The sequence below is a fragment of the Neophocaena asiaeorientalis genome, unplaced genomic scaffold (assembly GCF_003031525.2).
Source record: "Neophocaena asiaeorientalis asiaeorientalis breed wild unplaced genomic scaffold, Neophocaena_asiaeorientalis_V1.1 scaffold487, whole genome shotgun sequence".
Classification (NCBI taxonomy): domain Eukaryota; kingdom Metazoa; phylum Chordata; class Mammalia; order Artiodactyla; family Phocoenidae; genus Neophocaena; species Neophocaena asiaeorientalis.
Genome location: NW_020173398.1, coordinates 490,137 through 511,555, shown reverse-complemented (window position 1 = coordinate 511,555; position 21,419 = coordinate 490,137). Strand labels below are relative to the sequence as shown.

At 38.2% G+C, this 21,419-nt stretch overlaps 1 protein-coding gene and 2 pseudogenes across 10 annotated transcripts in view; 2 read left to right on the top strand and 1 right to left on the bottom strand.

Moving 5' to 3' along the window:
* Window positions 1-21,419, top strand: part of FGD4 (FYVE, RhoGEF and PH domain containing 4) — a 196,060-nt gene that overhangs the window by 62,340 nt on the left and 112,301 nt on the right. For 2 of the 10 annotated variants that reach the window (XM_024747124.1, XM_024747125.1), the window contains exons 1-2: window positions 2,508-2,673; window positions 15,592-15,891. The exons of 5 other annotated variants lie outside the window; for them this stretch is intronic. Coding sequence is in view for 1 of the 5 variants with exons in the window: in XM_024747123.1 (XP_024602891.1) it covers window positions 2,664-2,673 (10 nt within the window). In the remaining 4 variants the exon portion in view is untranslated. Of the gene's footprint in view, window positions 1-2,484; window positions 2,674-15,591; window positions 15,892-21,419 lie in introns of those variants that run through there. 3 more of the 10 variants (XM_024747126.1, XM_024747123.1, XM_024747127.1) reach the window with 3 other exon arrangements.
* Window positions 9,758-10,318, top strand: LOC112401056 (small nuclear ribonucleoprotein E pseudogene; annotated as a pseudogene).
* Window positions 18,078-20,032, bottom strand: LOC112401053 (14-3-3 protein zeta/delta pseudogene; annotated as a pseudogene).

The following is a 21,419-nucleotide window of genomic DNA, read 5'->3' as shown; positions in this document are numbered from 1 at the left end:
GGGTTAAAGTCAAGAAAACTCAGACATAGGGTAAAAGTTTTTCTTATCCTTTCACAGGTTAGTAATTTTGGGAAAACTTTGGGAGAATGGCAGGCAGTTTGCATTTTAGATATCAGGTTTTGAAGTTAAAAAGTCCAGGGTTTGAATTGCAGCTCTGCCAGTTACTGTCTAAGTTATTTAACTTTAGTTCTCAGTTTTACCATCTATACAATGGGACTAATTAATGCCTTTTTGTTAGGGTTGTTATGAGAAGGGTATATAATAATACAGAGCTGTAATTACTGATGATAATATTAATTTTATCAAGACATGGAATGGAATGATGGTGGTGTTAGGAGCAAACAAATAGCTTTGTTTACTCTTTTATGAAGATTTATTTTTAGCCACATAATAATGGTTTTCTTGGGGGAGTACTAATTTTGGCTTTATAACAAATTGGTTGATATTGTGGTTCCTAAAGCTGTTCTTAATGTGTGGCTAAATGGATCAAAATCACTTGATTTAAAGCCAAGAGGGATAAGTCTGTTTTTGTAAAATCTAGCAGACCAAAGTATAAGCAGAAAACTAAGACAAATAAAAGCACACATTTATGAAATTTTATTTCAGTGCAATACCTGTAACATGTTTCTATATTCACATAATATCTGAATGAACAGTGAAAGGGTTTACTTAGGGGCTTCCCTGGTGGCGCAGTGGTTGAGAGTCCGCCTGCTGTTGCAGGGGACATGGGTTCGTGCCCCGGTCTGGGAAGATCCCACATGCCGCAGAGCGGCTGGGCCCATGAGCCATGGCCGCTGAGCCTGCGCTCTGCAACGGGAGAGGCCACAACAGGGAGAGGCCCGCGTACCGCCAAAAAAAAAAAGAAAGGGTTTACTTAATTATAAAGATATATTAAAAATCTACAATGTACAATGTCAAATTATCAGAAAATGTTCCATATGAATTTTCTTTTTCTTTGCCTGCTAAACTGCTAAACCATTGAAAAAGAGGTCAAGAACCAGAGCCAACATACTTATTTGGATCCTTCCAGCCCTTGTACACTGTAGCAGAGCAGAACAGTTCCAGTTTCAGCCAGTCGTTCACTGGCGTGTGGTCAGTTTGAAGTTTCCTGCTGTATTTCTCTGAACTAGAGAGAAGGAAACAAAAATGCTGACGTCCTCATTTGACTTCATCTTCATCACTCATGCCTGAGCACATACACCAACACTTCCTGTGCAAAATCTACCCTGACTCTGCAGAGGACACTCTCAGCCCTCAGCTGATCTGGATGGGGATGCTGGCTTGGGTTGGTGAAGTTTGGAAAGCATTAGCCCTCGGTTGGATACCTCACACTGTATGAACATGCCATGTCTCATTACTATACCTTTCATTTCATAGAGATAAGCTTTCAAAGCTTATAATAACAATATTCATTGATAGTAAGTGATTGTTACAGGCCAGTTAGCTCTCAAGACCACCACCCTGTGAAAGTAGTATACTGGATGACAGCACGTTTAAGAAAGAGCTAATTTAGAAATATAATGCTATGGAAATTGAACTGAAAAAAAATCTATCAGAATATCTGAAATGTATGTATCTTGTCTCCCTAATATCAGTATGTCCGTATCTATCCTACCTTAACACTCCTGGCCTCAGTTTTCTTATCCAGACAAAGGGAGGATTTCTAAATTTCTAAGGCTTTTTGATTTTAGCATGTGTTTCTCCAAGTAGTTTTCTCCATGTTTCCACTTCTTGGTTCATAAGCTACATTAATGTTTATTTTATTCTACCTGTCAAAATTTCCTCAAGTACTTTAAGGTAATACACTATTTTCAGTTTGTTATTCTTTCAGAAACAGAATAATTTGAAGAAGTGCTGTTGCAAAGTTGTACTGAGTCTAGATATTACAGTTTGATTCTGACTACACCATCTAAATATCACATGAAAGGGAAATTAGAATTTGGGTTATTATGTAAATGTTAAATCCATGTGGTGATAAACCTTAGATGTTTTGAGAAGTCTGTTATGTGATACATTATCTAAAACATTGACTTTAATTAGTAATTTTCTCTTACAAGCATGGCAGGGATAGAAAGTTTGCTCATTGGTGCCTCTCCTTTAAAATCCTGATTTTTTTTTTTTAAATGAAGAAGTCATTTGGGATTGCTAGTAACCTGGGAAGGAAACAAGGCCCCTTTGCTTGGGGGGACCTTGGTTTTGCTATTCAGCGTTTCTTATGACTTTCTTATGACCATGAAAAAATATGCTAAGATTCTTTATGACCTAGTTTTAAAGGATAGTTTGTTATAAATTTAAAGACTCTAACTACAATAAAATCACGGGTAGTTGGCCCCATCCTTCCCATTTTACCACAGTATTCTAGAGTTCTCTCACCACATTTTGAAATACCTTCGTGGAATTTTGAAATTCGTTACTTGCGTAGTTCTTTGAGGATGCATCAGTGCTAGAAGAGGAGTTATGAAACATAGCTGTGCACTTCCCCTTAGTTAGTTCTTCACCATGTTGAACAGAAGATGTGTGCGTGTTTGGTGTCTAAATACAGAATGCCTATAGATTGTACCTACAAGTTGTATATCCAACGAATTCCTCCACAAGCAGGAAATAAGTATGATTAATCAGAAGAATAAAAGGCACTGCTGGATGTTGTTTGAAAGGAATCCTTTATGGGGGGCTGTGAGTATTGTTTTTACAGTTTCCATTTTTGAAATATCTTAGGTTAAAAACATTTGAAATTTTTGAGTATGCCAAGTATATGAGTAGATGAAGTAACTGGTATTTGTCTCTTTGTTTACTACTAAATTATAAGTAATTTGTATCATTATTGAAAAATTATCCTGGCTCTTGTCTAGAATGGTTTCATACTGTGATTTTAGCACAAAGGTACACTTTTTCTTATTTTCATGGCCCAAGTACGATTACTTGAGATAATGGCATTTCTTCCTGAGGATTCATAGCATAGCAGTGTTCCCTGAGAGCAGTGAAAGTGAACTGTGCTTTAAGTGCAATCGCTGTTGGCTTTTCTTAGTTGAGCCTTTTTATTATAACCTCATTCCTTCTGTTTTTAGTTTCTATTTCTCCTCCTTCCTTCTGTTTCTAATATATAAAAGCTACACTTCAAGTTTCTTAGAACTTATTTGTGCACTTAATATTCTCTCATTCATCAGTTATTTGGGGAAAGATTCCCTCTACTTCTAAAACATAAGCAAGGTACATTGGTAACGCACAAGGTTAAGGATTTCTTGAAATTACATATGATTTATTGGACTCTGAAGTCAGTTGACTTGCCTAGATCCTCCTAGCGTTGTAGCTTTAATGTTCTCGTGGTCCTTTTCTATTTAACTGAAAAACAACGTTAGATGAATGTTTTGTTCAGAAAAACATTTTTAAACAGATTTTAGATTTGTAGTAAGGAGAAAGAAAAACATTTAGGTGTAACTACTGATAACATTTTGATGTGTTTTTCCTCTTTGTATCTGTTGTTTGGCAAAGCTGAGGTCGTAATTTACATGGAGTTTTAAAATCATGCTTTCCCCTTCCCACATAACATTAGATGTTTCACATTACAAAACTTCTTAGTAAAAATTCAATAGCTGTATGATATTCTGTTAAAAAGTAGTACTTTAATTTAGTTAATATATCCTCCATTGTTAGATATTTAACATCTTTCAAGTTTTTGGATTATAAATAACTGAGAGAACACCACCATTTTTTAAAGACTGTCTTTGCAAGGTGCCTTGGGGAGGAAAAATCCCATTGTGTTTGTATTCTTGATTTAAGATATTAATAATAGCTATACCTTAGAATTTTAAGGACATTGAGTTAGGATTTTAAACAAACGTGTTAGGTTCCATGTTGGTTTAAACTTACGAATCACACATTTTAAAAACTTTTACTTCTGTGTGGCAGGGAGCCTATGTGCTAGCTATTTTTCAAATGTAGATGACATTGCTTTCTTCATAGAGAAAAACTGGAGTGGTTTCTATAGAATATTTGCAGATAGGTGATCACTGAGGAACATTGAAAGAGAACTTCCCTAACTAAGGCAGGTTCTTCTATGCCACAAGCCTCATGTGAATGGAAAACTAGATCTGTGCATAAAAGGATGGGCTATGAAAATACTGGTGCTGGGAAAAACACAGATTCACAAGACTTTAGCCAAAGCCTTTAGTTTTTCCTTGTTTTACTAGGTTAGAAATGGCCTGAGATTCTCCCAATAATTCAGCCACAAAAGAAAGAAAAAGCTTGTTGTTCTTCGTTCCCATTGTATAGAGGCCCCTTATGTCACAGACTTGCACCAACGTGGAGTACTGACCTACCTTGTGGAATGAATGGAACTGAGTTTAGAGTACTTTGAGTTACTTATAAATTCTTAAATGTGTCTTGCATTTAAAACTTTATACGCATGATGATAAATTTTAATAGAATACAAATAGCTAGAGTAATGTGAATATACAATCAAAATATGGAAGTTTGGAGTCTTATTCTTCAAGTAATTATTTTGGATTGGAAAATTTGATTTCAGGATTTTAGGAGATTTATTTTTTCTTTGCCCTGCTCTGCGTCCTCCTCACTAGTTTAGATGGTAATATAAGTTACTATCCGACTTTTCTTTATTATGATGAGTAAAATTTTATTGAACATGTATTATACTTAGAAATAGTCATTTCTCCTAATTTTTATTGTAACTTTAAAATTTAGGATCTGGTTGCTATTGAACACCAGATTATATGTATACATATATATTTTATATTAAAAAAAGTCAAAGTAGGATTTATTATAGGACCTGTAGGTTTTATTCTCTAATAACGAGTATAAATAGAGTTATGTATAAGACAAAAGGGGACTCAGAATTAGGCTGAAAACCACAGTAGTTCAAGGGGGTCTTTTTGGCCCCATTGTTTTTCAGGCATGCCAACCTGTGTATGCTTCTTCGGAGCGTGCATACAGTGCACACAGTTCTCAGGATCAGCTTTGGCACTGAACCAATTGGACTCCTGTCCAGCCGTTTACACACTTCTTGGCATTTCTCCTGCACATTTGTTTTCATCTTTCCAACTCATTTGCTCCTCTGGCATTAGGACCAACAGCTGCAGTTGCACATGGGGTCCGTAAAGTAGCTGAATAATAAAATGCTATGACCTGGTTCTTGTATAGTTTCAATGATGACTGTGTTGGTAACTCAGAAATGCTGCAGATATGTTTGGCAGGTCAGGTGAAACATCATCTTTATTTTACAGGAAGAAAGTTTATGTATAAAAAGTATTGGTAATTGATACTGAGTGATATAAGTTATATCTCCTAAATCCTAGTCTTATTGTTTACTAAGTACCTATTAGACACAGTGCTTGGTGTTATATGCACATTATTTCGAATCCTTAGACTAATCTTGTAAGATAGCTGATATGACCATATTTTTCAGGTGGAGAAAGCAGACTCAATGAGGTTATATACCCATATCTACATATTCAGTATTACATGGTAAATAGCAGAACTGGAATTCAAGTCCAAGATCGTCTGTTCCCAAAGATTGTAGCCTATCCATTACACACTGTACAGCAATTTTTTGTGTGTATGAATAGTATTTTATTTCCATTTTGCTGTTGATGAACATCAATTATTATGTAATGAAAGGTTCTATGAACATTACATCTTTTAGTGGAATTATTGTGTTATGCGTATGTTCAGCTTTAGGAGACGTTGCCTAAAGGTTTTCCATAGTGGTTTTAGGGTGTGAATATTCTAGTTCCCCTTCCTAGCCAATACTTTGCTTGTCTAAAAAAATTTTAGCCATGTGGCAGGTATCTAGTGGTATCATTTTGTGATTTTAATTTGCACATCTCTGATTAATGATTTTTATATGCTTATTGGAGACCTTTTGTGAGGTTCCCAATCAAAGCTTTTGTCCATTAAAAAATAGGGTGGGAGCCGAAAGTAAAAAGAGTGAAAAAGAAACATTTAATATAAAGTTGGGCAGCGATAAGTGCTATTAAATAACAAAGAACAAGGTACTAGGATCGATAGAAACGGACAGATGGTTGTGAGGAAGGAAAGACCTACCTGAGAAAGTGGCATCGAAGTGCAGATTTGCATGAATTGTGTTACAGAAGCAAGAGGAAAATCTAGATGAAACGTTCTAGGCAGAGGGAACTGCAAGTGCAAGGGACTTGAGGCAGGAATGAGGTTTGGCAGTGAGAACTTGGCAGGGAAGTAAGTATTTAAATTCCTACACAACTGTTCAGTTTGTGAGGGAAGGGAAGGTCTTTACTTTTACCCACCTCCAACCATACACTCAGTAAGGTATTATTTGGCTTTTTTTCTTGTTTATAAAGATCAAAGGCTTTTATTCAGTCAGTGGGGTTCCATGTTTGAACTAATAACTTCATATTTGGCCAACTAATTGCTGTATAATATCTAAACACATTTACTGGTGATGTTTTATGAATGTTTATTCAGTGAACATTTATTGAACAGACCTGATTGATTGGATGTATGGAGGAGGGAGAAGGTGGAGAAAGAGTTGCTGATTAAAGCAAAGAAGAAAGGAGTTCCTGGAGAGAGTCCTAGGGAACCAGGAGAGTTGGTTGTGAGGCGGCCCAGGAGGAAAGAATGTCAAGAAGGAGAACGAGGTCAGCACTGTCAGGTGCTCCCAGAGAAGTGTAGGGGTTCAAGAACTGAATGGTGGGACTTGCCCGGTGGCACAGCGGTTAAGAATCCGCCTGCCAATGCAGGGTACACGGGTTCAAGCCCTGGTCCGGGAAGATCCCACATGCCACGAAGCAACTAAGCCCGTGCGGCACAACTACTGAGCCTGTGCTCTAGAGTCCACGTGCCACAACTACTGAAGCCCACGCGCCTAGAGCCCATGCTCTGCAACAAAAGAAGCCACCACAGTGAGAAGCCCGCGCACCGCCACGAAGAGTAGTCCCCGCTCGCCGCAACTAGAGAAAGCCCACGTGCAGCAACGAAGACCCAACGCAGCCAAAAATAAATACATAAATTAAAAAAAAAACTAAAACCTGAATGGTGACCTGTGGGTTTGCTGATTGCAATGTCCCACTGGCCTTGGTGGGGGTAGGGTCAGGTGCATGTTAGACTGGTAGGCTAAGGAGCAACTAACTGGTGAGAAAGTGGAGGCAGTGACCTTGGAGTTCCCACTTTTTGAGAACTGTCAACAAGAAAAGCGATGCGATTAGATAGCTTGACAAGAATATAAATGGAGCCAAGAAAGGACTTTTTTGTTTTATTGATATTTTGGGTTTTGGGGGAAGGGGGGGTTTGAAAGAGACTTAAGGTTTTTTTTTTTCCCGTAACAGGAAGTCACCCTTTGCTATTCTTGTCTCAGAGTAGACAGTTGTGTCTCCCTTCCCTGCTGCCCCTTTAAAACATGTTTAAAACTTCTTACAGCTATATAGTTTTCTAGGTATTCATAGGGGGTTCACCTATGTGGTCTAACTGATCTTCTTGAGAGGGAGGTACCAAATATTAATCTACCTGTTTCTTAGATGAAAGCCTCAAAGCTCAGAAGTTGTAGCTGAGAAGTCATTCCCCACTGATAAGTTGTGGGGCAAGAAATTTTTAAGTATACCCTATCTTGCCCAGAGTTTGGGAATCTGTATTCGCAGCATTAACTGACCATGATTTGCCCTGTATTCAAGTGGTTATCCTCTGGTTACCCCAAAAGTAAATCCAGGGTGTTTAGATATAATTCATAAGGCAAACTAAGAAGCTTTCCCAAATCCCCCTGCACACACACCCTTCTCACCCACCTGTGCACCCTCATATATACACACACACCACTCATCCCGCGTACATATCTCTGCCACACACACAGCCTCAAATGTTCACAGTTGGATACACCTTAGTCCTAGTCTCAAAGGACCCTTGCCCACAAAACTAGACTACTTTCCTCTTTCTGGGGTTGGATTTGGGATAAAAAGGTAAAGTTAGGTTAGAAAGAATTGATTTTATGAGATCAGATGAGAGACCATAAATATAGGCATACCTTGTTTTCTTGTGCCTCACTTTATTGAGTTTTGCAGATATTGCATTTTTTACAAACTGAACGTTTGTGGCAGCCCTGCGTTGCCAGATGATGGTTAACAGTTTTTAGCAATAAAGTATTTCTTAATTAAGGTATGTACATTGTTTCTTTAAGACATAATGCTATTGCACACTTAACAGACTACACTATAGCGTAACCATAACTTTTATATACATTGGGAAACCAAAAAATTCATGTGACTTGCTTTATTGCAATATTTGCTTTATTATGGTGGTCTGGAGCCAAACCTGCACTATCTCAGAGGCATGCCTATAAATCCCTAGGTTTCAACAGTAAGAGTTCAGTTGATCATTCAGTTTTTGCTGAATTTGCTTTTGTTCCCAAAGGAGACCCTGTAGAACTTATGCTAAACAGTTTTTGCATAGCTTTGATCTAGAGCAATAGATGTTTGTATGCTTTGGTCCTTCAGGATAATTTTTGAGTTGTGGGGATTAACTGTTCAGCGTTGGATTTTATGAGCACAAAACTGGGATTGACATAATTTTCATTGTGGCGTGATCTCAGCACCTAAAGTATAAAAAAGAAGGTTCATAATGTTGATATTTTGATAATTTTTACAGAGTGATGTTTGTGTGGTATATCTTTTTCACTTACCTAGTGCTAGACATCTATAACAGTTGTTAACACGTTTCCACCCCTCACCTCTCAAAGAGGTGAAAGTCTTTGTTGTGTGAACATATTAAAAACTCATCAAGAGGGGGCTTCCCTGGTGGCGCAGTGGTTGAGAGTCCGCCTGCCGATGCAGGGGACACAGGTTCGTGCCCCAGTCCGGGAAGATCCCACATATCGCGGAGCAGCTGGGCCCGTAAGCCATGGCCGCTGAGCCTGCGCGTCCGGAGCCTGTGCTCTGCAATGGGAGAGGCCATAACAGTGAGAGGCCCGCGTACTACAAAAAAAAAAAAAAACTCATCAAGAGAAAGGAACCAGTGTCTCCTTTTTTTGTCTGTAAAGTTTAGGTTGGAACTTTGCAAATTGTAGATCCCCAATAAGTCTTGTTTATAGAACATTCTTTGTTCTTAATCCTTTTTCCACTTGTCACAAATATTTGTAAAAATATAGTTACTAATATAATTAATGTATTAACATAAATATTTATTATGTTATATATATGTACTCCCCAAAGAGAGTCTTCACTTTCATATATTTCAGAAAGTTTCTTAGACAAAGAAAAAAGAATTAAAACATCTAGATTCCGATTTAGATGCATCACTTCTTAAAAGAATGTGGATAAGAATGAAGAATGGGGAAGGCAACAGACTAGGACCCAGATATTTGTATACTTTCCTCCAGCCTCTGTTCTAGAGTCAACATTAATTATATGGAAAGAGAGGGAATATTACCCTAATGAAGATAGCAATGATCTCATGATGTGAAGAATTGGATCCAATTATTCTCATTTGACTAAGATATATTATCCTTCTGATTTTAATAAAAAAATATCCCTGGGGCATTGGTAGATCTGGGTTCAAGTCCCAATGGTTGGACTTTGACGAAAAAGGGCTGGAGACCCTCTGACATAGACTTATCTTCAACACTTGTTTTCTTTGCAGTGTGGTAGCTGGGAAAGGAAAGTACTTCTCTGATATGCTAACCATATCAGAGGAATGATGGGCAATTAAAAAGAAATGCTTCTAATTCCGGAAGTTGCTTTTTGAGGTAGTGTGCGGGATAGTGTGGTCTTTGTGAGCTTCCACCATGGCATACTGAGGCCAGGGCCAGAAGGTGCAGAAGGTGATGGTGCAGCCAGTCAATCTCATCTTCAGATTCTTGCAAAATCTCAGATTCAGGTGTGGCTTTATGAGCAAGTGAATATGCGGATAGAGGGCTGTATCATTGGTTTTGATGAGTATATGAACCTCGTATTAGATGATGCAGAAGAGATTCATTCTAAAACAAAGTCAAGAAAACAACTGGGTCAGATCATGCTAAAAGGAGGTAACATTACTCTGCTCCAGAGTGTCTCCAACTAGAAATGATCAATGAACTGAGAAATTGTTGAGAAGGCAATACAGTTTTTTTAGGTGTCCTTTGTTAGAAGTGTAGTTCTGAAGCATTTATTCATATTGTTTTGCTCGCCTTTATGTTGTTACCAGATGACAATAAATGCTGTGGGATTGTTTTTATTAAAATATTTACATTGTTTCCTTAAAAAAAAAATGCTTCCACCAAATCAGGGTAGACTTTTTACTCCATCATTGTTTTTTGTTTTTGTTTTGTTTTTTGTTTTTGGCCGCACCATGTGGCTTGAGGGATATTAGTTCCCCACCTTGGATTGAATCCAGGCCACAGCAGTGAAAGAGCCAAGTCCTAACCACTGGACCGTCAGGGTATTTGTTACTCCATCGTTGTTAACACCTTGCAAACTGGGCAGAGAAGTTCCATTTATTTCAATGTTTTCTTTTGCTTGTCAGGTACTTCGTACCTTGCAAATATATTTTTGCTCTAAATCATCTTCATAGAACTAATTGCAAAACAGTCAAATAAAAAAACTCTTACACAGAATGTTAAGCAAAAATACAAAATTCTTGGTACACACTGAAAATGTCTAAGAAAATGTCACCTTTTTCAGACATTGCATTTTGTGTTTCAGTGTCTGTGACTGGTTAACTCTGTTGTTTAACCTGGTGCTTCTTAGGCTTACATGATAAATTTATCTCCAATTAGGATAGGTAACTTGAGTCTGTTTCATATTCACAGACAAAACCCTAACAATATCCAGTCACTTCATAATATGAACTATTTGTCAAGAAGGAGTTTCAGCAAGAAAAAGAGAATGTGGTGAGAACTGAGCTGGTGGTAATGTTACTCGAAGTGCACCTGCACAGGGCATCTTTGTTGTGGGTACAATTGCCATCTCACCTGGTACTTTAGTAATACCTCCTGCTCAGACCTTTCAGTCATACTACACCTAAGGGTTGTACCCAGAAATTTTTAGTATGCCATTTCATTTTGGAAAACAAATAAATATTTATTCTTGTCCTTGTTGCTCTAGCCCCTTTCTCCTTTTCTGCTGAAACCGGTAAGAATGAGGAGGGATCCTCCTTCCTCCAACATTCATTCTCATTAGTTTAGAATAGAAGAGATCTTTGAAGATGATCTAACCTAGTGCTCTCATTCTGTGACTGAAGTGCACAGGACCAGAGAGGGCAACGGCTTGCCATATCATACCAGTGGTTAAGCAGGGACTAGAGTCCAGGTTTCTGAATTTCTAATTAGGGAGTCTTTCTATTATTGAGCTTTGTAAAGGCTAAGGGCTTAAAAACATTCCAAAAATATGTGCCTAGGTGTAGATTCAATAGTGAAGGGAGATAGAACAATACTCCCAAGGTTATTTGATCACTGCTCAGCTGGCACAGTGGCTACTTATAACAAGTTCTAGGCAGCACTGCAGACTGCCCAGTATTTGAAGAAGATAAATTATCAGGCGTCTCTGCTTCCAACACCTTTTTATCTCGAGAACCTTTGTGGGGATTATTGGCTATTTGACACGTGTCCTACAGCTTAAGTTTGGGGACCCTATTATTAGATTCTGAGCAGAGTGGCTTGAGGTGCTATTGTGGAGACAATGTTAGAACAGCCAGAGGTGAACCTGGAGCTAAAGAGGACACTACTACTTATTTGCCTTTCTTAGATCTGACGTTTTTTTCTTTCTGAGTAATTCTGACAGAATCAATTTCCTGGAAACTATAAGCCAGATTCTTTTTAGTGTGGGATCTTCCCAGACCGGGGCACGAACCCGTGTCCCCTGCATCGGCAGGCGGACTCTAAACCACTGCACCACCAGGGAAGCCCCTTTTTAGTTTTTTTTTATTGTCTTGATAGTTAGTAGATCCACCCAAGAACATAGTGGGGTGAACATTGAAAAATATGTGTAGGAACAATAAATATTATTTTTAGAAAATTATCATTTATGACATTAAAAATTTTGGAAAACAGAGAAAGGAAAACATCACCAGTATTTCTTCCTCACAGCTGCTCTTATAATTTTGAGATACGGAGGCTTAGACTTTTCTTCCTAAGAATCTTTTCTTTTTTATGTAGTTGTTCATAGTTAGTACTCAGTTATGTATTTTTTTCCCCTACACTTCCAGGAGGTAGTGTGGCTTAATGATCAGACCCAAGCTTTGGTCTTACATGAGGTTCTAGTCTCAGCAGTGAGATGTAGGGCAAAGAACTTAGTTTCTGAGTCTGTTTTCATAACTGAAAAATGAGGATAGTAATACCTACTTCATAATCTCTGTGAGGTTTAAATAAAATATTTGTAAAGTGCTTATTATAGTTCCTAGCACATACTAGGGACTCAGTAAATAGAACATTTATTATTTTTTTAATAAATTTATTTATTTTTGGCTGCGTTGGGTCTTCGTTGGCTGCGTGCAGGCTTTCTCTAGTTGCGGTGAGCAGGGGCTACTCTTCATTGCAGTGCGCAGACTTTTCATTGGGGTGGCTTCTCTTGTTGCAGAGCACGGGCTCTAGGTGCGCAGGCTTCAGTAGTTGTGGCTCGTGGGCTCTAGAGCACAGGCTCAGTAGTTGCGGCGCACGGGCTTAGTTGCTCCGCGGCATGTGGGATCTTCCCCGACCAGGGCTCGAACCCATGTCCCCTGCACTGGCAGGTGGATTCTTAACCACTGCACCACCAGGGAAGTCCCCATTGTTAATACTATACCATTCACATTTCCCTTATGCCATATAGTCTTTGTGACCATATTTTAATTTTATTTAAAAAAATTTTTGGCTGCACCCTGCAGCAGGTAGGACCTTAATTCCTCGACCAGGGATCAAACCCACTCCCCCTGCACTGGAAGGCGGAGTCTTAACCACTGGACCACCGTGGAAGTCCATGACCATATTTTTAATAACTGCATGATATTCTATCAAGTTGAATACATTCTTATTTGTATAACCATTCATCTATTATTAGATTCTTAAGTTGCCTCTAAATTTGCCCTAGAATAAAAAATTCTTCAGCAAGCTGTTATTCATTCAGCAGATTCAGTAAGTACTCACTGTGTATAAGGACCTTTGCTTGACACCAGGAGCACAAAGATCAGATTGGCACAGTCCCTGGCTTTGAGGGGCTATTGGTTTGTAAATGGAGATATGTGCAGAGAACTCTGGCCTGTAGTAAACACTGTCACTGTCCAAGTTACTGAAAAGGTGCTGAGAAGAGACAATGTCAGACTCTGCCTGGAGAGCTCACGGAAGGGAGGAGAGGGTTGTGGGAGACGAATCAAGTGAGTTGATGGGGGTGAGGTACATTGGTACGCGGGCCTCTCACTGCTGTGGCCTCTCCCGTTGCGGAGCACAGGCTCTGGACGCGCAGGCTTAGTGGCCATGGCTCACGGGCCCAGCCGCTCCACAGCATGTGGGATCTTCCCGGACTGGGCCACGAACCTGTGTCCCCTGCATCGGCAGGCGGACTCTCAACCACTGTGCCACCAGGGAAGCCCTATTAAGGGCTTTTTAAGCCCTCATACAGAATGGAACTTTCATCCTCAGTGCAAGGGGAAAGTCAGTTTTGAGAAGAGAATTCTCATTATCTGCTTAGGTTTTATAGCCTGTACAGGGCAAAGTGGAAGCAGAGAGTTTAATTAGGAAATTATTAAGGAATCCAGGTGAGAGGTGGTATGACCTAGACCAGGTGGAAGTGGTGGAGGGGCCATATTAGAAGTGGCCGTATTGGAAGAAATAGCTCATGTCATGAGCTGTCAGGTTGTATGTGAAGATGTCAGTGAAAGAGAGAAGTCAAAGATGGGCTCTCAGGCTTTCAGCTCGAGTGATTGGAATGTTGGAGTTGCTGTTTCCAAAAACAAGGAAGGATTCAGGAGGAGCAGGTTTGGGTAAGAAATTGGGAGTTGAGTTTTGGGATGTTATGTTGGAGATATTTATTAAACATTAATCAGGCAGAGATGTTCAGTAAGTAGTTAGATGTAGGAATCTGCAATTCACGGGGAAAGAGATTTGTCCTGGAGTTATAAATCTGGGAGATAGCTGTATATTTATAGTATTTTTAACATGTTTAAAAAACTTGGTACAGTTATTTTACCCATTATTACTCCTCTCATAGAATTTTCATTGGTATTTTCATTTTTTTAATCCACATAAACTTTAGAATCACTTTGTTAAATTTATTTCCTAAAGTATGTTGGAAATTTTACTGGAAAACTATATATATATATATACACACACATATATACATATATATATGTAAATTTACTAGAAGACTGACTATCTGGTAATTTGAGAAGAATTGGCATGTTTAAAATGGATCTTTGTATCTAGCAGTGCATTATTTCTCTCCATTTAGTTTTATTTCTTCTGATAAGAGTTCATTTCTTTGTTCCCCAAATAGTTCATACACAGTTCTTGATATTATTCCCAAGTGTTGTATGCCCTTGTTCATAAATTTCACCAGTATTCTGATAGTTTTTGCCTTATAAAGGAATTATATTGATATGTTTGGCCACATCACTAAATTTCGGGTATTATAAATAATATCCTTGATTTCTTGGAATTTATTTTTCTACAGTAGAATTGTATCATTTGCAAATAATAATTTTGTCTTTTTCCTTTCAACATTTGTGTCTCATTTCTGTTCATGCCAAGAAAAGAAGTCCTAAATTTAGGATAGTGGGTAACCATAGAGTAATGAGGTAATTAAGACGTAAAGGTCTAGTCACAGCTCACAATTTTTGTTTTATTTAGTTTTTGCTTTAAGCTTATATCCTAATTATTTATTTTCCTTGCCTTTAAAAAACTTATTTCTGATGGATTTATTTTGAGTGCTTAGAGTTTATCTGTTTTAGATTTATGCATTATTTCCAGTAGTTGGTTTAGGTGTGGTATATATTTGGTTTTCAGCCATTTTGCTCTTCCAAGGACGTATTCTCTGATTCCTTGAGCACCACGGATTGGGGGAAAGCTCTTTTCCTGCTGAATTGACATTTAACTTTCATGGATGCAGAAACAAATTAAACCCAGTAGAGAGTACGTAACCAAGAGATTTCAATCCAATAATTGCATAAGCCCCTTATGAAAATTTGAAGTTTAGTAGCCTCTCCCTCTCCTTCCAAATCAACAAAAACAGTAAAAATGAATTTATGTAAGTTTTAAAAAATTATTACGTGTACATTTATAAGACAATTGATTTTGAAAACTTTCATTTTCAAACTAAGTTTTGCAAATTTCAAAATTTTATTTAAGGAGATCTAAATATAAAACCAGTTTCACTTCTGATGTGGCTTGTAAATCGGAAAAGTACTGATGCAGCTTAGATTTCTGGAATGCGTTATCTTGAATTTTCAAGTTAACTTTCAAGTTTTATTTTCTGTTTGTCAAGTTAAGCCTCATGTGACCTTTCTCCCTGAATGAGCAGTGGACGCTATCTGACATGTTAGGACTTTGTACCTCCAAGGGTAGATTTACAGGACAGCTTTTAATTGGCCTGTATTGCCTTGTTTAAATAGCCAAACACCTGCTAGGCAAGCCCCTGCGCATGTGAGTGGCTATATGTTCGTTCTTTCCTTTAGGATTTGCAAGGCTGGAGTACAAAGACAGCAATTGTTACCCAATAAGCAGTAGTCACACACTTCTACCAATCGCCTTAGGAGGGCTGGTTACCATGGAATCCACCATCTGTTCACTCCCCGCCGGAATGTGATTATCCTTGCTGGGCTGGAAACCGGGAGCGTGTGCTGTGTGAAATTATCTGCAATGGACTGGGTTAATGGGAGGCTAGATTTGGCTCACTAGAAGAACAAATGAAGGGAGTTTTACTTCTTAACCATTTGTGACTTCTAACCAAGAGGAATAAATTCAGCTTTTATAAGGTAAGTAATCCTAGTACTGTGTATCCAGTTTGTACTACATTTGGTGTGGGGCATTATCTCTATGTGGTCCAAGGAAAGGGAGCTATAAGCTTTTCTGGAAGGAGCCTCCAGCATTACACACTTCTGTTGATTGATTTTAAGCAGCTCAGTTATACCTATACAATTACAAGTTGATGTTGGAAAAATGAAAGAATTATTCTCTAATCTTTAAAAAATTTTCATGCCTGTGAAATTGTATTATGACCACTGAAATTGGCAAAAAGACAATCATTTTAAATGGTTTCTCAGAGTGAATTGTACCAATATGCTTTTTGAAATACACCCATGACCACAACGTGTTCAATGTCTTCTTCAAGTAAAAAAAATGTCTCAGGTCAGGGACATTTGTAAGTTATGATTTTATTAATCATTATTCTGGCCCACATGACTGATCTACTATTACTGGCTCATGTTTTGTAATGTGATGTTTATGCAGTTTTATTTTGCAATGCTTTTGCACAAGTTTCAAGGGCCTGAGCATGTGGAAACAATGTGACAGTGCTTTAACGGCAGGCATGTAGGCATAAGTGATAAGAAGGGGCAAAGCTAGGAAGATCCGCTTCTATTTCAAGGGCTGCCTTTGTTTTTCTGTTTGAACAGCCCCTTAAAATGTGTGGTGCATATTGTAAGCAGTAGAAGGAGATTTTGGTGCTAACAAATGGATGACTGACATTTTTCTGTGTGGCTAAGAGGTTGGTAGCTCAAACAAGGGACTTCTATGTCCTTTGTAAAGCAGCATTGTATCCCCTTCCCCAAAACTGTGCCCTAAAACATGAAAGTGAAAAACAAAGAGTGCTGTCTGTACTCTGGATACTTCTTTTGTGTAAGTTTTCCTATCATTTAAACCGTAGCGCCAGGGATCTGTGAGTCTAGCTGGGTCTGCCATTTTTATTTGATATAGGAAGGGGTTGCAAGGAGAGGATTTGCTAATGCAGCTTTAGTTCCTCTAATTCTGCTGTTCTGCTGTCATCTTGGACATTCATGCCAGTGGGTCAGTGGCTGCCCAGAGAGCTAAGCTAGAAAGGGTCATTGCCAACAGGCCCTACTTGTTTGAGTTTTTTTTTATTATAATATAAAATTAGATAACCTTGAATTGGTCAAGGACTCATGTTCTTACTTCAAGAACAGGTTTTCAGGCCTGACTGCTAATTGTGGGTTCTTGGTATTTATTGTAGTTGACTTATTGTAGCTAAAATTCTTACTTTCTTTTGTGCTTACTGGTCTAATTAATACATTATATTATTTTTATTATTCTAAAGTTTTTTAATATGCAAAATTAGATTAGGTACATACTGGCTCTAAAAAAGCATCTTTTTCAGTAATAATAGATATGTATCTGCCTGAAATTTTCCTTGGCAGCATCTGTAAAAAATTTTAAGTGAATGTTGTATTATTTAGATGAAATTTTCACCCATATAAACAATTGTTCATAAGCAATATAAGTTTGGGGAGGAAATGAGATAATTTAAGAACATTAGGCTGTTTATGTTGCCTTAATTACCTTGTGTCTTAGAAACCTGAAAAGCCTATGAGTGAATGGGTATGAAGTGTGTGAGCATCTGTGTGCCTGGGATGTGGTTACTCAAGCAGTTGAGGTGAACTGGGCAAATCAGTACACTTCTAAAGTTCTCTAAGTGTTTGTGAATTTCTTTACTATTTTGATTGTTACTAAGTTAAAGTTATAAGATTGTGTTTTTTTAAGTGGGTATTTATGTCAGAATGTATCCCAGTATTTTATAGGTATTGGCAGGCATTTAATCATTTGTTTTCACTTATAAATATGTTTATTAATATGTTTCTTTTTTTTGAAAAGTCCATTCATAAAACTTTTATTCCACTTATATGAACTTAATACACGTGTTCTTAACAATTATGCTTGGATTGTTCATGAAAATCTCATAAGACATTAAACAAAGCTAGCCATCATCTCACGTTATTTCCCTGGTAACTATTTTTACAACACATGCGTGTTAGGCAAGTATCAAAAAACACACACACACAAAAACACAAAAAACAAAACAAAAACAAAACAAAACAAAAAAACCCCACAAAAGCAAAAAAAAACCCTAAAAAATGTTAAATGCATGGGTTTTTTGTTTTACTGCTGCGCTTGATATATGTGAAGTAATGAATATCAAGCAATTCATTTTTACTGCATCTTTACTTGTACATTTGTTCTTAGGTTGCCTAAAACATTTAAATACAAATAAAATGAGTGTAGCAAAAATAATGAAAGCAAACAGCAGGTAACTTTACAAATAATGGAATGTGAACCGTTTCTGCCCTTATCCAGAGTAAATGGGGTCACAACTAAAGGAGCACTTCTGTAGCTGTAGTCAATGGTGTGCACATTGAGACTGAGTATTCCACAGATAACACATGGTTTAACATGTAATATCCATGGGATATCTATTTCTACTATAGCCTTGTAAGTGCTCCAGACCTAAAAGTACCCACAGCTACACCTGTGACTGGAACCAATTATCCCTTTTATTCCCCACCAGGACAAAGCAACACGAGGCAGTTTTCTTTGCTTAGACATGGAAGCAGTTTTAACACTGGCCCTTGTGAAGCCACAATGTACCAAAAGTACTATGCCAAACATTTATAACTTGTATAAAAATTCCACATCCCCATATTGGCCACCTCAAGATGAAAACAGATAACTCCCTAAATGTTAACTGGCTCTACTCCCCTAATATTAAACATAAAAACCACATGGGAAATAGAGAAATTCAAATAGAAGTAACATAAACCTGTCATAAATCGTAAACAAAAAACTATTTGTGGGACAGCATGGATGACAAATGGTCTACTGTGTAAATTTTAGAATGAGGCAGACAAAAGTTGGAAGGCCTTTTAATTTTCCCCTCCTTCTCCTTCTTCAGCTTCGTCTCCTTGGGTATCCGATGTCCACAATGTCAAGTTGTCTCTCAGTAACTGCATTATTATTAGTGTGCTGTCTTTGTATGACTCTTCACTTAATGTATCAAGTTCAGCAATGGCTTCATCAAATGCTGCTTTTGCAAGAGAGCAGGCTTTCTCAGGGGAGTTCAGAATCTCATAATAGAACACAGAGAAGTTAAGGGCCAGACCCAATCTGATAGGATGTGTTGGCTGCATTTCCTTTTTGCTGATTTCAAAAGCTTCTTGGTATGCTTGCTGTGATTGATCCACAATCCCTTTCTTGTCATCAGCAGCAACCTCAGCCAAATAGCGGTAGTAGTCTCCTTTCATTTTCAAATAGAAGACTTTGCCCTCTGCTTGTGAAGCATTGGGGATCAAGAACTTTTCCAAAAGAGTCAGCACATCATTGCAGATATCTCTTAGCTCAGTCTCAGTTTTCTCTCTGTATTCTCGAGCCATCTGCTGTTTTTTCTCAGCACCTTCCGTCTTTTGCTCAATACTTGAGACGACCCTCCAAGATGACCTACGGGCTCCTACAACATTTTTATAAGCAACTGAGAGAAGATTCCTCTCCTCATTGGATAATTCAGCTCCTTGCTCAGTTACAGACTTCATGCAGGCCGCCATGTCATCATATCGCTCAGCCTGCTCGGCCAGTTTGGCCTTCTACACCAGCTCATTTTTATCCATGACTGGATGTTCTGTGTCCGGAGTGGGTGACGAAGGACGGATGGGGCTCAGCAGCCTCCTATTAATATGTTTCTTGCATGATTTTTCTGAGTAATAAAGAATAAAGCCACAGGGGTGTTCAAAATGTGTTGAAAAACTTTGTTCCATCAGCCACTGACAAGACAAGAAGCTTAGGGTTACACTTTCTGAAATTGGTGAAGAGGAATGGGCAGTGGGACAGTCCCTGAAGCACCTGTGATCCCTACTAGTGAGTCCCATGACGTTAGTTTCCTCGAGGGGGTGTGGGTTTTGGACCTGGTGTCTCTTATTGCTCATGGTGATGTGTTCACTTCCATTCACAAACATTGTCAGCGGTCAGACCCACCACCATGTCCACAGTCTTGTGGTAACAAGTTGAGAATGTCAGGTCAGCTGTGAAGCACTGCTTCCTGGTTCCCACTGTCCTTGTCTCTGAGGGTGCAGGGAGGTGCTAGATTTCAGTGCTTTGTGACCCTTCTTCCAACTCTTCAAGCTCTTCGATGGCATGACACTTTTCAGTCCTTCAGTACAACTTAAGATTTTACTAAATGGCAAGTTTAGCTTTATGTTTGTAAATATGTAAAGCAACCCTTATTTAGAGTTATTTCTTATAAAAGTATTATATAGATGACAAATTAGAAACTCTGAATAAAGTGCCTGGAATGATTCAAATCCATAACAGTCTGAGTAGACAGCATGTCAACCCACCACTAGTTCGGGACAAACAGTCAAGTCTTTCTGCTTCTTTGACACATTATGCTGGAATGCTGCCTGACTTAACTATTTGAATAAGTAGACCAAAGAGCTCATAAACAGCAGTTAAATTATTACATTTTTCTTCCTGTTATTGCCACATTCTGTCTAACTTCTAAATTGAGTCTTTTTTGCTTTTGGGATACAGATTTATAATCCATTTTTGCCGTTCATTATTTTTGGCCATGGTGGTCCATTTGGCCCTTGCGCTGAGACGATGGAACACTAGGGATTTGAAGGAAAGGAGTGCCTGTTGATGCTGTCATTGCTGATGCTGCTTTGTTCACATGTCCCTGGTATTGAAGCTGTTTGCATAAAAATGTGACTTTTTAAAATAGATGTAGTAAAAATTGCCTTCTTTTGCCCTCTCCTACAGTTCCATATTGCCATGGTTTCAAGAAACGCTTAGAATGAGTTAATTTTGTGCATCAGTAAAAATTTTGCATTGCTGTGTTAGTTATAGAGCTACAGGGTGTGACACCTATATACAGTGTGCACATGAATGTTGTAAACTCACCCAAAAGCTATGGCTCAAAGGTGGTTGCATTTGGCAGGATTTTTCTTTCTGTGAGTGTGCCATATATTTGATTATCATCAGTTTCTTCTGAGATATTTCTTCTTCTGTTTTTATACCTGCTCCTATGCTTCTGTAAAATAAAAAGGCAAACTTTCTATAAATTGGCAATGGGTCTATGTAGGCAGCAGCAGATCCTTGGAACAGTTTTGTGTAACACACTCATACCTTTCTCATTCAGTTGTCACCGCTTTAAGCCCAGTGATGGCTTGATAGAGTTGTATGAGGGTATCTAGCAATACCTTATCCTTAGAAAAATTCCATATTTTTACAAATAACCCCTACTCTGTGGGGGCTGTAATTGTTCTATTGTAATAAAGGTGTTGAGTTACTGACTTCCCCTGTAAGCAGTTGTTTCCTTCCTCCCTGTCTGCTTAAACCCTGTGCTCTTTTAAAATTTTTGCCTGTTTCCTGATCCTGAACCCAGATTTATTTCCATAAAAATGTATTTCCATAAGGCAAACAGATGGAATCTATGAGAGATTTTTCAGATCCCTATTATACATCGCTAGATGTTTATTTTCACATAATTTAGAGATTGGGAGGA